This window comes from Camelus dromedarius, chromosome 3 (assembly GCF_036321535.1).
Source record: "Camelus dromedarius isolate mCamDro1 chromosome 3, mCamDro1.pat, whole genome shotgun sequence".
In the NCBI taxonomy this organism is placed as follows: Eukaryota; Metazoa; Chordata; class Mammalia; order Artiodactyla; family Camelidae; genus Camelus; species Camelus dromedarius.
In genome coordinates this window covers 112,473,970-112,493,780 of record NC_087438.1, presented here as the reverse complement: position 1 = coordinate 112,493,780, position 19,811 = coordinate 112,473,970, and the positions used below count along the sequence as shown (strand labels likewise).

The 19,811-nt window shown below is 42.9% G+C and overlaps 1 protein-coding gene across 13 annotated transcripts in view; it reads left to right on the top strand.

Annotated features, from left to right (window-relative positions):
* Positions 1–19,811, top strand: part of EBF1 (EBF transcription factor 1) — a 384,787-nt gene that overhangs the window by 346,666 nt on the left and 18,310 nt on the right. For all 13 annotated transcript variants that reach the window (XM_064484498.1, XM_064484499.1, XM_064484497.1 and 10 more), the window contains one exon: positions 4,539–4,627. In XM_064484498.1, the coding sequence (XP_064340568.1) occupies positions 4,539–4,627 (89 nt within the window). The remainder of the gene's footprint in view (positions 1–4,538; positions 4,628–19,811) is intronic.

The window sequence follows — 19,811 nt, the reverse complement described above, 5'->3', positions numbered from 1 at the left end:
CACCTTTCAGAAAGTTTATTTTTAAGGGCTTATGGTGCTGTGGCACAAAACCGTTGATTCCTACCAGTGTCATCGGGACACATGGGAGGCACTAGAAATGATTATTATATCAGTGGACAGTTTTATTATCTCGTGGAATTTTTAAATGCCACGTCGGTCCCGTTTTATTATGATGATTTAAAAATTGGGGATGTCCTTCTTTGGGATTATGGATTTTTCTAAACCTCTGAGCCTCCCTTATTCCGTTACCATCCCTAACTGGTTTAGGATTACACCCTCTCGAACCCTGTTCAGAGAGTGTGGACTAGGTGTTTGGAAGCAGGGTGCCATGAGGGGCTCCCATCACTGCATTCCATTTGCAGTTCACAGCTTCATTTTTTTTTTTTCCTTTTTACAACCTAAGATGCTCATACTTCTTTATTTGTGATTAATTATGCCCAATTAATTTCTTTTTCTTTCTCTGCTGGATTCTCGGAATTGTCCCAAGTTTTAGAGGGAAAAAACGGACTGGTCCCATTCCTTCTGGTGCCCCCTGAGCCCTGTGCTTGAATACAATGAGGTCACTTTGTTGAAGGATTAACTTTATATTACATTCTTGCAGAGTAGATGTATGTCCCTAAGGTACCACTACCCCCACTGACGAAAATAAATATACCATTCTTTATGATTCCTCCCCGTTACCCTCTCTGTTGACTTTCAGAGAGTTTATGAATAGTCACATATTTATACAACTGGCCAAAAGTACACTACTTATTTTTCTTATGGTCTGTAATAACCTAGGCAAGGTTATTAAAGGGTATACAGACCCCCTTTTAAGGCAGAGTTTCTTATGTCATTACTTTATACAAGCAGGTCAGATTCCATCTCGGCAACAATCTCTTGCTTTTAACCTTTTTCTCTGATTATAAAAGTAATATATGTTCATTGTGGAAAATGTAGACAACACACAGCAGAAAGAGGAGGAAAAGCACTTTAAGACCCACTTCTTAGAAATAACTACTGGTATTCTAGTTTATACACAGAAACCTTTTCTTTATTCTCTGAGTATGTTCATTTAAAAAAAAGTGTTCACCTTGTAACATGTTCTTGTAATCTGCTTCTTGATGTAGCAATGGATTATATGCCAGCAAATATGTTTTTCCTATATTTTTTTCCCCAAACCATTGCTTTTGAAGACTGCATCATATTCCAGTGAGTGGGCTATAATTTAACCAGCCCCAGCCTTAGACATTTAATCCGTTTTCAGGTTTTTGGTTTTTTTGTTTTTTTTTTAAGAGTATTAATCAGATGGCTCCACTCACTCAGTAACTGATTTGATTTTTTTTTCTAGTTAGCGCAATCAGAGAAATTATCATGCACCTTTGAATTTTTTTTTAACATTTTTTATTTATTTATAATCATTTTACAGTGTTGTGTCATGCACCTTTGAATTTGACAACAAGCTTTTTCTTGCATATCTTTACTGGTACCTTTGTTTACAGCACTGGACGAGGCCAACGTAATATTCAATACCTAAACTGATGGCAGGTTAATATATTTAAATATATGAGCATAGAGCAAATCCTAAAGGCATGGGAAATAAAAAGCCTTTGTCCCTCTCTCTGAAATATTTCCTCTCTCAGAGCATACTTCCATACACTAGATGCTTATTTCTCTTTGAATAATGAGTTTAATATATCTAATTCAATTACTCTTCGTGGCAGCACAATGACTTCTCCTCAGCTCTTTAGCTATTAGTTCCATATGATATTTGAATCAGTTCTTTTAATTGCAGATGTTAGACGTCGGTCATTCGGCTGTGCGTTGTTCCTATGGCCAGAGGAACGCATCCTTCCCCCCCCCCGCCCCAGTACATGAGACAGTCGTTCGGTTAACAACCGTGGGTTTCTTGACACCATGGAAATTAATTCATTATGCAAACAACTGAAGGGGTGGGTCAGCAATTCAAGTTTTATTGGTGGCTTACACTGAAAAATAAAGCCAAGAATTAGAATTTTCAGGATGCTGAATTTATATCCTCAGGTATTAAAATGATACATTTAATTGTCGGAAGCTGCTTTTACGGTTAAGCTTCTTTGCTGGCAATTAGCATTATGGGTGGGAGTTTAAGTTGTGATATACAACTTAAACCTAGGTGCTCATTCGTGTCACTCTCGTGCGTTTCTTGATTAAATACTGTGGATTTTACGAGTAACAGCTTCCCTGCATAAAGAATTCCATGGCTTTCTCTCTACAAGTCTAACCTGAAAAAAAAAAAAAAAAGAAAGAAAAAAAAAAGAATTCTTCTCCAGGGTTTAGAAAGTAATTCATAAAAAGAGGGGAATAATAAATATTGTGCCCAAACTCATATGCCAGAATAGACAGTGAGATTTGGTACACCTGGGTGTCGTTTTAGTTCATTTCCACAAGAGACAGGTTGAAAGTTTACTGTTTAGAAGGAGGGCAGGGGGGAGATGGCTAAACCTCCTATTTGCAAAAATGATTACATTATCTTAAATGAAAATGCTGCTCTATTAGCAACTTCAACAAGCCTTGCATTTGCGGGGGAAAAAAAAAATCTCTTTAAAAGTTACCTGAAGTTCACTCCAACTTAAAATATACAAGTGAGGAAAAAGTACTTAGTCTGATTTATGTGTCTTTTGGAGGGGTAATTATTGGCTTTTTACTCACCTATGTAAAACAATGTACTTTTGTAAATGGATTTCTGGCCACTTTATGCAGCCTTTTTTTTTTTTTTTCTCCTTTTTTTTTTCTTACATAAAAAGTAAGCACTGTCAATCAAGGAATTTTAAGGTTTATTTCCTCTTTAGAAATGATTGATAGCCTTTTAGATTTACAAGTTGACAAGTTAAAGGGTTCTACTGGTATAATTATGTACTAAATTCACAGTCTTTCAATTTAAATGTCCTTTTAAAACCACAAGATTATCATACCTGTATTTTGAAAAGTGGGCCAGTCAGTTTGGGTTGGTATACAAATTGCTTCCATTAGCCTTGGGACCTATTTGAATTTAATACAGTTTTTTTAAAGTTAGTGGTAGTACGAATCTTACTTTTAAAATTTAGGTTAATGGAAATGCATTTCAAGTCAAGCACGTGGCAACTTGTTTTCTAAATGTATAGATAAACGCCAGAACTACAAAGGCTGTCTTTTTATTCAGTATGGGAGAAAATGTGCGGTTGAATCCTTTGCTTACACGCAAAAAGAAAGGGAAAGAAAAAAGCCACCCGCCTACCCACTGCTTAGAGGACGTGGGGGACGCGGGTGGAGGGCGGGGCTGCCATCCTTTCCTGGGCAGGCGAGGAAGGCTGAAGACATCTCATATCTTGGGGAGGAATTTCAAAACTGACACAGCAGAGTCCACTCTGTGTTGAGTTCAAGGATGCTTTGAGGAAGGCGTCGTCAGCGTGGGTACCAGAAGGCCCAGTGTCTCCCAATCCTATTGCAGGGCTGCTCTTCTGTTAGTCTTTCTAAGAGTTCTTCTTGGAGGCCCAGCTGCTCTGCACTAGTGCCCAACAGCGGTTAGTCTTCTCCTTGAAATAGTATTGATGTTGGTGAATCAGTCTGTCATCTTGGATGTGAGGGTGCTGTGTCAAGGGCATTCCCATCCCTGTCTCTTTTTTAGATTCTCTCCAGGGTAGAATAGGCTTTTTACGCTGAGAAGATCCAGTTTCCCCTGCCACTCAGCACACACTTGCAGGCTTACTGGCCACAGATGGCACCGAGAGGGTGTATCAGCTGAGGTCCGCTAGAGATTCTGCAGCTAAGCAAAGACATTATTATTATTACCTTTATTGTGGGATGGTTCCTGCACAGTAAACTACACACATTTCAAATGTACACTTTGATGAATTTTGATAGATGTGTACGCCAGGGAAACCTCCACCACAATCAAGACAGCTAAGATGTCCATCACTCCCCAAGACGTGCGATTTCTGAATTCCCAATTTATCCCTTCCCATTCCCCTTCCCCCCGGGTAACCATAAGTTTGTTCTCTCTGTCTGTGAGTCTGTGTTTTGTAGTTAAATTCTTTTGTGTCCTTTTTTTTAGATTCCACATATAAGCGATGTCATATGGCATTTGTCTTTCTCTTTCTGGCTCACTTCCCTTTTCTAAGCAAGTACTTTTAATTCTGCTGTTCACCATCTGTAGATGCCCCTGGGCTTGTCCTTGGACAAGCCCTTTAGTGTTTTGACCTAAGCTTCTGACTTAAGGGAATCCCAAAACCTGACATCAAGTTCCATTTTACTTTCTATTTTCAAGAACGTAAGGAATATAGAATTTGGCCAGAAGAGCAGAGTTCAGGACCTGCTACTCATGGGCTTTTGAGTGAGTCAGTCCCCACCATGGTAAGCGGCAGAAGTGGATGGTGGAAGTATTCATGAAAAGGGATCATTCGTCCAATCATTTTACGATCTAATTCAAAAGTATCAATGAAACTTTGGACTTCCCAGTTATTTCTGCGCCGTCAGTGTTGCAGATCATGCATTGTTTTATTTCTTGAAATTGTTCTAATTGTGTGACTTCTTCATTGCAGCACTCAATGAACCCACCATCGATTATGGCTTCCAGAGGTTGCAGAAGGTTATTCCCCGGCACCCTGGCGACCCTGAGCGTTTGCCAAAGGTCAGTCTGTCTCCTCTTTGGGTTATGGTCTCTGAAAACTTGGGCTTGGTTGATTGGCAGAAAACTTTGCCATTGATAAAAAATCAGTTCATAGATAGCAACTCAGTATTTTTGTGCTTTGTGGGTTTAATATTTATTCTAAGGTAAGCAATAATACGGTAGCAAGCACTTCTGTGCCAGGTAATATATATTTTATGTATATATTTATTTTTATGTATATAACTGTCATTTCTGCCTCTCAAAAGCCCTCTGAGATTGGTACTGTTACCCCCTCTATTTTAGAGGATAGAGTAACCATAAATAGAGGTTAAATCATTTGCCCAAGGTCACACAGCATGTAAATGGCAAGACTGAGATTCAAACCCACACAGCCTGGCTTCCAAAGTCCAGGTTATTAATCACGACATCCCATCAATTCTCGAGGGGAAAAAGAACATTGCCTTTTTTACCCCCTGAGGATCTTTACTTATTCCTGGTGAGGGGGCGAACAGCTGGCGCTCCCAAGAAAACATACTGGCAGATCTCGCAACGGGGCAATTAGGACATGAGCCTCGTACCTCCGGAGGCATCCAACCTAGCAGGGAAATAAGGCGCAAGTGAGAGAAATTAGATACAATTTCAAGACAGAGAAATAAGTGTTATACAGCACTCGCTACGTCATCAGTTGCCAATGCACAAGACGGGAAATGCACATTTATTGATTTCTCTTCTGTACTTGTTATCAACGTTGGGGTCCACCTCTGCCCCCGAAACTGATGCACAGACTGAGGGGCCGGCGGGGTGGGTGAGAGGCGCGACGAGCCTGGAGAAGGTGAAACTGTGACAAGCAGAGCCTGTCTTCTCCTGGACCGCAGGGGAAGAGCCACACTCCGTCTCAACCCCGAGTTCCCGTGGCAGCCTCGCCCCCTCTGAGCGCTGTTGACCTTGGAGAAGCTCCTTGAGAGCATTCCACCTGAGGGAGAAACCCTATGATGCGTGGTCTGTTCGCAGCCTTGTCTTTGAAAGGGGCCTCCATCTTACACGGCCTCTCACCCTGGCTCATTCTTGGTGAGCAGTGAAAGAGTCGGACAATAATAGCGGACGACCCTCTCCTTCCACAGCACAGACGAGCCATGGAGACAGTTACCTGCAGGCCCCTTTGTCTGGCACGATCTCTGCTCCCACGTGTTTCCTGTGGGACAATCAACAGTAATTTTGTAGCACAGAGGCGTAAATAATGTGTCCACCTCATGGTCAGTGCCTGTGGCGTCCCCATGGTAGGAAGAGGCCATGCGTGGATTGCCAGACTCTTCCCACTGTTTCCATTTGGGGACCGACCGTTTTCACTTTCATTTGGGATTTGATGTCTCTAGAGTCTGCAGACGGGACTGGAGAGTCAGATCGGGCAAGGGGGGGACTCAGAGCGCCCGCACCTGCCAGCTCTGCATTCTTCCCACCCTTCCCCCAAATTATTTCTCTCTCTGTGCCTCAATTTCCTTCTCTGTCAAATGGTGATGATAATATTTCCTACTTTGGGGGTTTGTTTTTATCATCACTTATTTAGCACTCAACAAAAGGTAGCTGTGATTACTTGCCAGCAGGGCGAGAGTGGGACCCTGGCTTCTGAGAGCTCTCCTAATAACCAATCTCTGGAGACCAGGAAATCCTCATCCTGGTCAGCAGTTGAGTGTGAGGTTTATCTTCTGTGCCTCAGTTTCTTCATCCATAAAATGGGGGTAATAATCGTGCCAACCTCGTCAGGATCACATAAAGAAAAAAAGGGGAATCTCGGGGGTGCCTCGGCATAGTTTCTGGTCCACAATTGCCACTCTATAAATATTTATTGAAAAATGGGAGACAAACTTGGTTTAATGGCTGAGGTCTAAGGCAGCCAAGCGGTACTTTTCTTATTCATCAAGAAAGAAGAGAAACAGGCATATACGGTTGAGTTTTGTGTACTTACTTTAAAAAACATTTTCCCGGTTGCACATCATGTTCAGAAACGTTGAACAAATAGCATGGGCACGTGTCCCTCCGTCCCCGGTGGCCTGATGGTGCGATTCCCAGCCCCTTTTTCCTGGGTTTGGGAAGAGTAATCAAGGACACAATGGGTTTGTGTGTTAAGGAAACACCCCTCAGCTTGCATCCAGCCACTTGACCGTGCAAGGGCTTTGGCCGGAGCCCACCCCAGGAAGCGCTCAGTGTGACTCAGATCAGAGTGGTGTCCTCCTGGCTCCAGATGGGGAGGTGGAGTGAGAGTTCAAGAGCAAGGTCAGGGAGGGGCGGATGGAGCCAGCACGAGGTGTTCCTGTGTTGGACCTGGGAGGTTTACACTCCGCGGTCCATTGTTAGGGGGATAAAACGGGCTCCGCCTTTCTCAGAATCGTGGTCAGTGTTTGTCAAACAGGAGTGTTTCAGTGAGCCAGGGACCACACACCTTAAAAAACAAACTCCGCTTTATTAAACCCATGTGTTTGTGAATAGACAAAGCTAGATTCATACAACCACCCACATATTCTGTCAAATGAAACTGCGCCCAAGACCAAGCAGACAGCTCTCCGTAATAATGTGCCTTTGTCCACTGGCTGGGGCTGTTTTCAAAGACCTCGTACAGGCTCTGTTTTATTGGAGCCCCTCTTGTGAGACGAGTCAGGAGAGCAGGCATCATCCCCGTTTACCGTGTGGCAACAGAAGCGAGCCGACCCCTTCTCTGTAAATTATTTTGTCCCTGAAAGTCACCGTCAGTGATCGCTGCCGCGCACACAGATTTGAAATACTGTAATTACGCTCACCCCAGATGTCTCTTGGTTTCCTTTCTCATAAGCGCGTGGAGAAGGGCAGGCTGAGGTTTTTAAGTGGCGGCATTCTGTTCTGTGTCACACAGAAGGGAGAGGAACACGTGACCAACTTTGGGGCGAAGGTTGACTTTTCTTATAATATCGAGGTGAACGGGTAGGGGCCGTGGTCAGTCGGAAACTTGGAGATGCTAAAATGCAGGATGCCATCCAGAAATGTTGGGCAAGGAGCTGTCTCTGATTTGAAGGCAGAGGTGTCTCTGTCCCCTTTCCCTTTGTTGGTGGTCAGCCTGAGTGGTCAGCGAGCATGAGCGTGGCTGGCATTCCGGGCGTTAGCAGTGAATCCCAGGAAGCAGGTCATGCTCGGTTCGTGCCCAGTGGGTGCCTGGCATGGCTTTATCAAAGTTTCTGAAGAGCACAGAGGCCAAGAGAGTGGGCTTTCAGGTCAGGTGGACGTGGATTTTGAAAACCAGATGCACTGCCCCGTGCACATGACCCAGCCTCCCCAGCCTCAGTGTTGTCCTTTGTAAAGCAGCTGCCCCCAGCATGCAAAGAGGTCTCTCTGGCATACAGGGTGACTTCATTAAACGGGGGCTACTGTTCCCTGCAAGGCGGCTACTCCCAGTTCACAGAGTCAGAGTTCCCAGAGGGCTGGTGACTTGCCACCATCACAGCAAGCAAGTGGGAAAACCCAGATTGGCACCCCGGTCCTCCAGCCTCACTGTTACCACTGCTTCAAGTTCCCATTTCCCCGCCAGATCCGGAAGCCCAGATAATTCTGCCTTGATTAGCTTCTCTCTCCTGTCCCTCGTCTGCACGTCAGCCCCATCCTACTAAAACTCTCACCTCTTGTCTTTGATTTCCCCACCAGGAGGGGTTGGCACAGGGACCTCCACAGGGCAGACACGTCTCTTCTCCAAGAGCCAGTCCCTCTTTTAGAGAAAGTAAAACCGTTTGAGAAAAGTAACAAAGGCGGCATTTGTGTATTTTGCTTTATGGAGCTGAAAATATCTGGTAAATTGATCCAGTGGGAGTAATAAATACACATTACTTTATCTTGTTCCTCATGTCCTATACCCCTGAGCCTCGATACAACAACACCACTTAATAGACTTAAAAAAGAGTAATTACACTCATTGCTTGTGTGATTTTTCAGCCCTCCCAGCCCTGCCTGACCTTCTAATTTAGCTCACCGTGTCTAACTAATGCATTTATATTCATCTTTTATGAAGCATGTACAGTGCAGAGTTGACTTTAGAGCCTTTTTCAAGCTGTCCTCCCAGGTTCCCAAGCTGGTGAGTAGTCGGAAGAGTGGGCACTGCCGGTCCCCACACCCCCGCACGGACAGACAGCCCAGATCCGCTGCTCGCAGCAAAATTTTTTTTTTTAGCCTTTATGAAACATCATAAAAAGTATTTATTACATTTTTACTTTAAAGCTTTTATACATTCTAGCATTATTTACAGCTAAACATGCAGGCAAAAGAAGCAAGTGTTTTAAAAATGATTACTGTTAATGTTTCTGCTTGTCAGAAGTGCTTAAATTTTCCTGCACTTTGTCTAAAAACTTAGTACTGTTGCCTTTTAAGAACAACACATTTAAAAGATCTCGCAAGTCAGATTTGCAAACACTGCTGACAGTTTGTGATGAATGATATTGCAAAATTTGCAAGATGTTTGTCGTTTTCGCACAGCCGACATATTAAAGGAACAGATTAAGAAACGCGAAACCCCTATGGAAAACAACCATCCCCAACAAAAACCCAAACAAACCTCCACCAAACCTTGAACCCAGAGAGCACACGCTCCAGAATCTCTCACCCGGGTTCTCGCTCCCCACTTCCCCCTCCGCCAGTGGAACCCAATTGTTCTCAGTGCATTTTCTCTCACCATATGGTCTCCTCATTACCATACACTAAGAGTCCATATGGGAAACTTGTGAAATGAACTGTATTCATTTTAACTGCCAGATGAGCAGCCTTTTGCTTTGCAAGCTTAGCTTAAGTCATCTGCTGTCTTCGTGTTGTTATGGCAACACGGCACCAATAAAAAATTCTAATCTACTGTAAGTGATCACAGTATTTTAAGAGCTTGCCTATAACTGCCCTCAAAGGGGAGGGAGGAGGAAGGGTTGTCTTTGTCCGAGGAGCAAAGGGTGGTTCTTCATTCCAGCAGGTGTCAGTAGAGAGGCTGGTGAGATGGAGAGTGAGGTGCTGGGGTGGCCGTGGCGCAGCAGGTGTGGTGGGTGCTGGCAGCGAGGGAGGCGGACTGCAGAGGGATGGATGGTAGAGAGGATGGATGGGAGACCCTTTGGGGTGAAACCAGAAACCATAGTTCTCCCAGCAGACACGTGACTCTGCTGGTGCGGGGCTGCCCACCATGAATGAAAGTCGAGGTTCTGAACAACACAGGCAGCAAATCCTCCCGGTGGCGTCTCCCTTGCTGGCGTGCGGGAGGAATCTCCGCCTCCAGGAGCCTGCTCTTCCTGTGCGCAGGGAATTAGTCATTTCCAGCACCGTGCTAATTAAGAGTACCTTAAAGTAATGGCAGTAGGCAGCGGCATCCTTAAATATAAATCATTTTCACCTCCGCAGGCCGCATGATAGGTTTCATCTCTGTCGCTCTGTCTGTATTGAAAGTGAATGTTTATAGTCTCAGTTCATCAGTTCACATTAGCCTCATGCTGAATATTTAAACACAGAACAATTTGAACCCACCATGAAGGAAGACAGTGACTGCACTTTCATTTGGAACAGCAAGGGCTCATCTAATAATAATTTAGTAAATCAGCCATTTAGTGGCTCGGTTGTGCACTGCATTGTGCCAAATATTATTCAGCTCCACTGTACACTCGCGGAATTGAAATTCAGACTCTCGTCACAGGCACGGTTTTTTGCTCAATGGAGAGATGAGACCCCAGATCACCCTCCCTGAAGAGCGTTCGTGTTTAGTGATTTATCATAAATGCAGAGCTGGGGCGAAATGAGACCAACTGGAGTCGGCTGTATACAATGTATTCTAATTATGCTTTTATTGTTTTAGTCTTTATGCAAAGACTATCCGTGATTCAAAACCTGCAGTAGCCATCAGTGAAAATACGAGTAAGAAATCTGCGTAACCACGTTGCCTGTTAGCAGAAAAGGGGGATGACTCAGGGCTTCAGGAAAGGGCCAAGAAACCCCATGTCTTCATCTTCCACACAGTGACGCTGGCCTTTCTCTCTCGCCTTACTCATTTTTAAATCTCTTTTCATTTCAAGAAATTCTATGAACATTCTATCCAGGAACCAAAATGACTCAAACCAAAAATACAGCGACAAAAGCAAATCATACGGTATACCCAGCTCTTAGTAAAAGCCCGCTTGAGTTTGACCCAAAAACCATTTTGTCTCTGTATTCTCTTGTCAAAAACACAAACTATGGAGTGCAGTTCCTTTCCCCTTCTCTCCCCTGGGTCTGCCAGAAAACAGAAAAGCAAAGTCCACGTCCTCATTTTGATAATATGCTCAGTTTAGGGGCTTGGTGTCCCTCCCTCTTAAGCTTCTTTTATCAAGAGTTCTTTTAGCTGAGTTCTGCGCACCCTTGAAATTGCATATGGAATTGTGTGTATGTGTTACGAGCATGCACATACTACTCTTCTGGGGAGGGAGATTGTAGCTTCATTAAAAAGGCCATGGCCCCCACAAAAGTTGTAATTCTCACTCTTTTAGATTATTTATTTTATCTTTAACTGACTGACACTGCAGTAAGTTACTCTGTCATTATTGAGTCATGCCCATTTTCGAGATGAGGAAACTGAGGCTCAGAGAAGACAGCTCACGCAGCTGGGTGGTGGAGGTTTTCTACCTCACCAACCTTCTTCACCGTGAGTCTGTTCAGAATCTTTTGCAATCTTTTGCAAACAGGATCGCGTCTTAAGCAGGACTCGGGCACATAATACACCTTGACTCTAAGAATGCATATAATTTGCCCAAGTTCTCTGGACAATGTTATTGCTGCCTGTTGCTCAGTAAGCAGTAAGTGTGTGTCTCCTGAGCTGGGTGCTGGTCTTAACCCTACTTCACAGATGAGGAAGCCGAGGCAGGAGTTGAACCCCACACTAATACACAGCAGAGCATGGAATTGAGCCAACTCCACTGAGTCCAGAGCCAGTATCCCTCAGCACAGCCTCCGAGAACCAAGGAAAGGGAATTTTAAGGAAAAAAGACAATTTTGCAAACTAGTCTTTAAAAGTCCCTCAAGCTTGGCAAGGGAAAGAGGGAAGCGGTAGACTGTTAGCTCACCGATGGCTGAGCCAGGGGACAGTGGCAGCCGGGATGAAAAACTCACACATACAAACCTTGGAGATGATTCTTTGTGTCTTTAGCTGCAGAATCATCATGGTAAGGACTTGTAGTAATGGTTACTCCGATAGCTGAATTCTGGAGCCTCCTGCAAGTTCTTTTTCAGCACTGAGCTCTTAATGAGGGGCACCAAGTGTAACCTCCTTCAGGTCACACCCTGCATACGGGGACCTTGAATATTATTACTCATTCGTTCAAGGAGAAGTCACAGGAGGAGCAAGGCGCTAACTCCCCTCGACCCTCTTACCATCCAATATCGTCTTCTTAATGGCCAAAGCCCTTAGAAACGGAGACCCTGAGAGGTCTTCGGCCTTGAGTAACACTTCAATTAAGCACTGAAGTCATAAGAACGAAGCCCCAGCCACCTCTAGGCAGTGGATTTTAATTGCAGTTCTAGTCGGGACCATCTGTAAAGCCTCAGGAGTCATCATTTACAGACACCGTTCATCTGGAGGTACCTATGATAACCAATGGTGTTCCACAATTTAAGAAGCAAAAGTCCACTCTGTTTGCCCAACCCCCCCTTAGATATCCTGAAAGCACAGCCCGGTTCCAGCCTGCACACATCACTTACTCAAGTTTAACTACACGTACTTGTCCAAAAATATAAATACACACATACGTTTGTGTACACACACGCCAAACACACATCCACAGAACAGCCACAGACACGCACAGGACAGTAAATCTCTTTGTTTACTCAGAGGTCCTTTTACTTTCAAACTAGATATTTTTTCTCCTCTGCCCTGGGGAAGGGGAAGCCACGGCCAAAAGACAAAGAGAAACAGAAGTAGTTAATTTCTGGCTTTCGTGTTTCGAAGAGCCCAGGCCTTGGCAACTTAAAAGAGTTTCAAGGGTAATTTTGACTCTGGGCAGTTTTTGTTTCATGTGCTGACTTTACAACCTACCCCTGAAAAAGGCATCTCTGTCCACAGCCTTCTCTTTAAGCGCAGACTTTCATCCTGATCAGAAAGTCGATTTCCAAGGCCACTCAGCAGGACCTAACCCAGAGCGTGGGTCTTAAACCGGTACAATGAATTGGAATAAGAAGAGGCAGCCGGAGGTTACCAAGTTCAGCTCTGTACCTCCAAGCAGGTCATAGTCACAAGGGTGCAGACACCATTTTTCACTGTATTTGTGGCGGGAGGCACCCCAGGCCCCCATTCACCAATTACCATGACACCATTTAGAAGAGAATGCCAGGAGACCAAAGGCGGGGGGTGGGGGTGGGGGAGCCATTGTCATAACTCTTCTCAGGAATACCTGGTTTCACAATTTATACTTAACTGCTGACACTTGAAAAGTCGAACATTTTGGCAAAATGAATCAAGCCGTAATGTTTCTTTTATGAGATCCCCTTGCAGGAGAGGGAGGTTTGGCACCTCATGGAGACCGGGGTTAGTGATCCATCATAGTAAAGTCAGCTGTCCCGCCAGCTTCTCAGAGGTCACACGATCGAACCAACAGCTCTTACAACTATATTATTGCTTACGGAACAGTAATTGAGGCACCGGATAAAAATTACCTGGTCTAATAGGCAGCGAACAATTTTCACTCAATAAAATTATAAGCCAAATCATTCATTTCATAACACTCTGGCTAATTTATTTGTTGACCTTTTAATATCCATAGCTCTTCAGTGGTATTAACTGCAACGCAGACAAAAATCTCTTGTTCATTTCACTTTCATTGATTTTTTTTTTCCATTGAGGCAATAACAGCTGCTCGAAAACAGCCTTTTTCTTCCCACTGTAAAAGTCAATCATGTAAGTTAGTATGTCTTACGTTGGTATAGCTGCATTAGCTTACAACCTGCTTTAATTTCGTGGGATTCCCGAGTCTTCTATACCAGGTAACAAAAGGCAAATCTTTCTGGTGCGCCTCGAGTCACGCGGCACGATGATACAAGCTAATAATGTTTGAGAAGTAAGAGGGCGCTCATCTAAGGTGAACGCAAAATCAACTTTAAAATTAGAGCAGGTTCAGAAGCCCCCCCACCGCCCCAGGTGGATTTTCTTTAGACTAAAATGCATTTGATGCCTCTTGTGTTAATAGCTGTAGACCCTTTCAAACTAGTTAATTCCTTTTGTTTTGGAAATTTCTGCAGATTGTGATTGTAGTTTGAATTTTATTTTTCTTTAAAGACCCTGGGCAATGAGTGTGCGCTCGGAGGTTCGGTGAGCTTCAGTTGAAGCCTCTTGTAGAATGAAATCCTATGATGTCTTTAGGATGCAGGGTTGTGAAATATAATTGTTACACATTTGGCATTTTATGCCTCCCGGGAAATAACCACTTGCTACCTACGCCCCATGTATGCTCCTCCTTTCCATTTCAGTTTACTCTAAAGTGGTCCTTAGCCACGATGAGAATGCCCCTTTCAACAGAAACATGTTTAATTACATCCATGCTAAATGTAAGTTACTCTTCTCAGTCATGGGGCTTCTGAGTAACGAATGTTTAAAGTGTGACGCTAAAGGTTTCTAATGATCACAAGCTCTGTTTCAAGAAGTTCATATTCACAGAAAAAAGAAAAGAAAAATTTGAGGAACGTCTCAGAGGATCAGAAGCTAAACAGTGCTCAAGTATTATTTTGGTTTGTTTTACTCTTTCCCTCACTGCTCTCATTATACGATTTTTTAGGATGCAAAGTCTACCGTTGTGGAGTTTTCCATTTGGCTGAATAAACATAAAGGAAGCTGGGATATAAAACTCCCCTCTGCAGAAACACCTCTCAGGACAACTAGTGTTCATTGCACTGTACGTTCAGCTCTGCGGGAAGCGGGCTGCCAGAAACTTGCAGTCAGTTTCTCGGATTTTAGGTTTTCCCATCAGTGGAGAAAAAGCTAGGACTTAAAGGCCAGTAAGCTGAATGTACTGTTCAAAATTTGGACCCTGTAGTAAACTCCAGAGTGAGGAGGTGAATGGAATCAAGGCTGATTTTATTGATAGATGCTTACCGCCTTTAAGTCAGGAGTGATTTTGCCACTTCACATCGTTTTATTTTCCTGATGTTTGCTTGGACACACTGTATCTTGAATCCCCTGGTACGGCAAAGCGATTGGTGAAAAGTGGGTGTCAGGGAAATGTGCGGAGACAGAGGAGCATTGTCCTTCTTTCTCAGGACTCACCCAAGTCAACTTGACTTTGATAATGGAGCTTTCTTCTACATTTCTCAAACCATTTCTTTCTCCTTGTGGGAGCATAAAGCCAAATGGGTTTTCTTCCCAAATTACTGAAGCATCCCTGGGCTTTAGTTTTATAAGGGAGTTCCCAGAGTCTCAGAATCTGATTCTGAAAATTGCAGTCAGTGTTCTCTTGGTGAACAGGTGCCCACCTGGCTTTATGAGCTGGCCTGTATGTGCTCTGGCTGAAAGAGAGCTGAGGCCACCTCCCCTGCTCATCTGGGTTCGCATTACTCAAAACATTGAACCGCGTTTATAAATGGACTCAGTACTGGACAGTCAGACACCGTCGTTCTCTTTCCCCCTGGAAGGCTAGGTGGGGCCGGTGCGTATGAGCTTATTGGCAACACATTTGAGATCAGATGCCGAAGAGAAGATTCTCAAGGAAGGTAAATAATCCTCAGAGATTTTACTGTCATGAAACGGAAGGAAAGATGACTTGGCCATGTCTGCATATCAGACATGAGATGCCTGGTTTCCAAGGGTGTGCAAATGCCTAAGTATTTCTAAAAGCCTGAGAGTACAGTTAGTAACAGGCTGATGCACACCAAGCCCCACCTCATGTTGCCAGCAGCCTATGACTTGAGATAATGTCTGCACCGACATGATTCAGTATATTAATCACAAAATGAAAAAGTAAGCCCAAGCCAGCAGGAGTGAAGGAGCGAATCCATTTTTTTTTTTAAAAAAAAAGGTCGTATAAAAAAAACCCCACAGTGACCAAGACTTGACTTTTGGGAATTTATTATATATTGGATTAAAGCCTCTGGAGGCAAATGTGGCACCAAATTTAAGTCTTCTGCTTTTATAAACTATGCCAAATATATGACTTGGTCATTTCCTCCTGTGAATTAAGCATGCACTTCTGCACATCAGTAACTATCTTAGAATGAACTCCTCAGCAAGCATTTCCCAAGGGCTGTGGTGTGCTGAACACTGTGCCAGGTGCTTAGAGGAGACCAAGATGCACCCATGGCCTCAAAGCGCCTACAGGCCGGCTGTGGAGAGTGAAGACTGACACGCACAAGACCAGAGCAAAATGACCCCGTGACGCCTACCGGTGTGCAGGGCCGCGTGGCGCAGTCAGCTCCATTTCTCAGAGGAAGGAGAGCGATGAGGAGCTGGGGTATCCGTGAAGGTGGAATTAGTTCTGATGGGTAGTGTAATCATGAAGAGCTCAGGCTCTGACGTCTAACAGGCCTGGGGTGGAGTCCCTGCTCGGCCATGCATCAGTTGTGTGACCTCAGAGCAAGCTGGCTGACTTCCCTGAGTCTCAGTTTCCTCATCTGCCAAATGGAGTCTTCACCGTGAAGACTGAGTGAGTTAATGTCCCACTTTCAATAAACAACAGTTATCTTTTCCATTACTCTGCCACCACCACCACCACCTTCACGACCAGGCTTTAGAGGACAGGAAAGCATTGTAGATGGGCACAGATTGAAGCCAGCATGCTCAATGATGTCATGGCAAAATTAGCAAATGTATGGAGATTGGAAGGAGCCCAACCTGTTAACTTCCAGGCGAGGGAGGACTAGCCAGCCCAGCATGGAGAGTGGTTCTTCAGATGTATCGGGATTGGATAAAGAGGGTAGGACCAGATGGTGGCAGAAATCCTTTGCAATCCCTGTAGAACCCTGCCCCTTGATTCTGGGAGGATGGTGTGCCTTGAAAGATGCCGGAGAGGAATGCTGGTGTGTGACTACCAAGGCCACAGGAAGCTCAGAAATTATTTGCTAATCGATTGGGTTGCAACATAGGAAGTAAGGCCTGATCTTCTCTCTGCATTTATAGCTCATTCAGTATTTTTATTACAATGATTCCAAAACACAAGTAAAACATATACAATTATAATGGAACTGTTTCTCGAACCCCATTCATCCTTGACTCTCCCCAGTATTTCTGCTAACTCTCAACAGATTTAACATGGCTTATCCATTTTTTTTTTCTCTCCAGACCCTCATTCACAAAATCATCAATCGATGGCCATGGCAAGGCTGGTAAAGCCAGATTTTCAATTGTGAAAGGAAATAGGTCAGCAAAAAGTTGTTGCTGTTTTTAAGGAATAAACATTTTCTATTCCTTTAAGAGAGTAGAAATCCAAAGGCATGAAAAGAAAAATTATCTGATGCAGGATGTAGATTGGGGAACAAGCATTAGCTCTATAAGGAGATCCTGGGGCTTTTCAACATTTAGGATACTAGTATTTGTCTTCTTAATTCCCCAATGGGAGATACAAATATATATATATATATATATATAATCCAAGGATAGGATTAGTTATCTTGGAAGAGTCTAATCTTTGCCCTCATGTTTTAAACTGCAAGCAGGGAGACGTTTTAAACATTATAAAAAGAAGAGAATATCTCCCTTGACAAAAAAATGCCTTGAAAAATCAGATATTAGTACTTACTAGTCAAGTGCTTGGTCTTCTCAGAAATGTTAAAATTGCATATTAGAATGGAAGGGTCCTTATACTCTGCTCCCTCCTAATGTCACAAAAAATAAGACTTTAGGAACAGTTTCAGAGACAAAAGATTAAATGAAACATCCAGCTCTTCCCCTTATGGGAAATTTCTTCCTTTTTTTTTTTTTTTAACATCCTAGGCTCAATCATTTCCTAATGTGAAATTACAGATTTTTCAAATTACCATATAAAACTGCAAAAAAATTATACTTGTGACCACTGAAGAGATAGCATATACTATCAATTTGATTTTAAAAGGCATACATCTTTTATACTACGTGTCATTTTTATAATGCCTTTTACAAATTTAATCAATACATTTTAACATTCTATATACTTTAAGTGCAATATACAATAAATATTCAAGTTTCATCTTAAACATGCTTTAGCCTTTAAATTGTTAAAACTGCAGTGCCCTTTCAATCTACTTACATAATGTCATAAAATATACATTTCAAGGTAAATGAAGTCAGCTACTTCAATTTAGTCCCTCAAACTGGTAGTAAATGAGAGGTTAACACTATGGTGCCAAACCCATTATTGAGTAAATTTAGCACCTTGGACAGCTCTGTAAAATCTTTATTGCTTTCCTGACCTGCTCGTCATGTTCTGTCTGTGTGTTCAGTGGCTCTCAGCTCTGATTGAAAGGCAATATATTAGATCCCCAACACAAACACGCTTGGGGGCTAGTTCACTGGGAGCGTAATGACATGGAGGTGAGAGCAATTTTCTGGTCACCGAAATCCAAGCACCTTGCAGGTCCGCTGCACTAACTCATAGAGGACCCAGACATTTCCTTTCTCCTTCCCATTTGCAGAAATAACTAATAGTGGCTGAATCACACTGGTAAACTGAACCAAAAGCGGGCTCTCCCTTAAACCCCAAAGTTGATACTGCGATGGAGGACATTTTTAAATGGGTGAGGTATCATTTAAGGGGGTCACTTCCAGGACATGAAGTCCAGGTTCATGGTCCTCCTGACTGCTGGCCTAAAGCAAGGCCAGGCTGCCAACCCCACCTACGGCCACGTGCCTAGTGGAAAGCATGTCTCAGCTTCGTGGATTGAAGAAGGAGGCAACTCTAGTAACTGAGAGTCACATGTTTCATATTCAAAGGGTTGAATAATGGTGAGAGCTCTGGGTTTTGAATAAGGAGAAAAAGAAACGAGGGGATTATGTGACTGAAAAATGTCATCACCAAAAATATATGAGCTTAAAATTTACAGCCTACACTGATGGTTGGAATTTTCCAGGTACAAAAACTTCACAGATCTTGGAGTTTATTTTGAATGTCCCTCCTCCTGGTTCTGTGAGATTAATTAAAATAAGAAGCACTGCTCTAAACCCTCAGTGATAGTGTCCCAAGATTGACGTTCCCGAGTATGGTTTCAACCTGTACCTCATCTTGCTTTTGACACAGGAGACTTGTATTTTTTCCCCCTAAAATGAAAAGAAAGAAAAATACCTTCTCTGCAAAGCCTAAATACTAGCATATTTTTTTTTTGAAGAAATAAGTGAACATAGACCCAGAGAAGTCAAATTTTAGTAAATAAACTTGATCCTGCTTTGTTTTAATCTTTCTTAGGAGCCAGATAAAGCCGTGAGGTTTTAGCGAAAGTGGCAGAGCTGAATTTGATCCGGGGATAGGGTTTAGACTGCCCATCCCATGGTAAATTATTAACTGCTGTGGTCAGACAGCACTGCAAACAAAAAGTGGTAAATTATCTTGTAGCTTGCATTAAAAAAAAAAAAGTATTTTGGATGTATGGATTCCAACCCCACTGATTACATGATGCTTTTCACTCCTTACAGGAAAAATAACAGAACTGTTTCATAAATGGGTCTAGCAGCTTCAGGCAAGCATAAATGTTTATCAAGAACTGAAAACCCTTCTATCTCATTTTTGAATTTAGGACATTATATATGTCATAAGTAGTTACTGCAGTGTGACAACTATTTTATCTTATATTATAGAGAATTTAAAATTGAGAAATGCTAATATGTATCTAAAAGCTTGTCATTTCAAGAGTTGTTCAAGAATTTTTGAAGAGGCTATGGTGACAGCAAAATGAATGCAATTAGATCCCTATTTTCTGATCAGTGTCTGCAGTATATGAAAATGGAGCAGCCCTGCTTTTCCGTGGAGAACTCTATTGTGTCAAATATTTAAAGTTAAAGTTCTTTTTGAAACTTTACCCACAGTAAAAAAAAAAAAAAATTGTAAACATATCTTCTTGCAAATCACCTCTGATAACCACACCACGCCTTTATGTTTGCTTCAATCAGCCTCCATGTTATACGTATCAAGCTTGACTCATTTTCACATTCCAGTATCAATGAATCTGCAGAAAATTAGGGCAGAATGAAGAGGGAATGATTTCTTGTGGTTAGAATGAAGAAAATTACCATCACACACACTTTCCC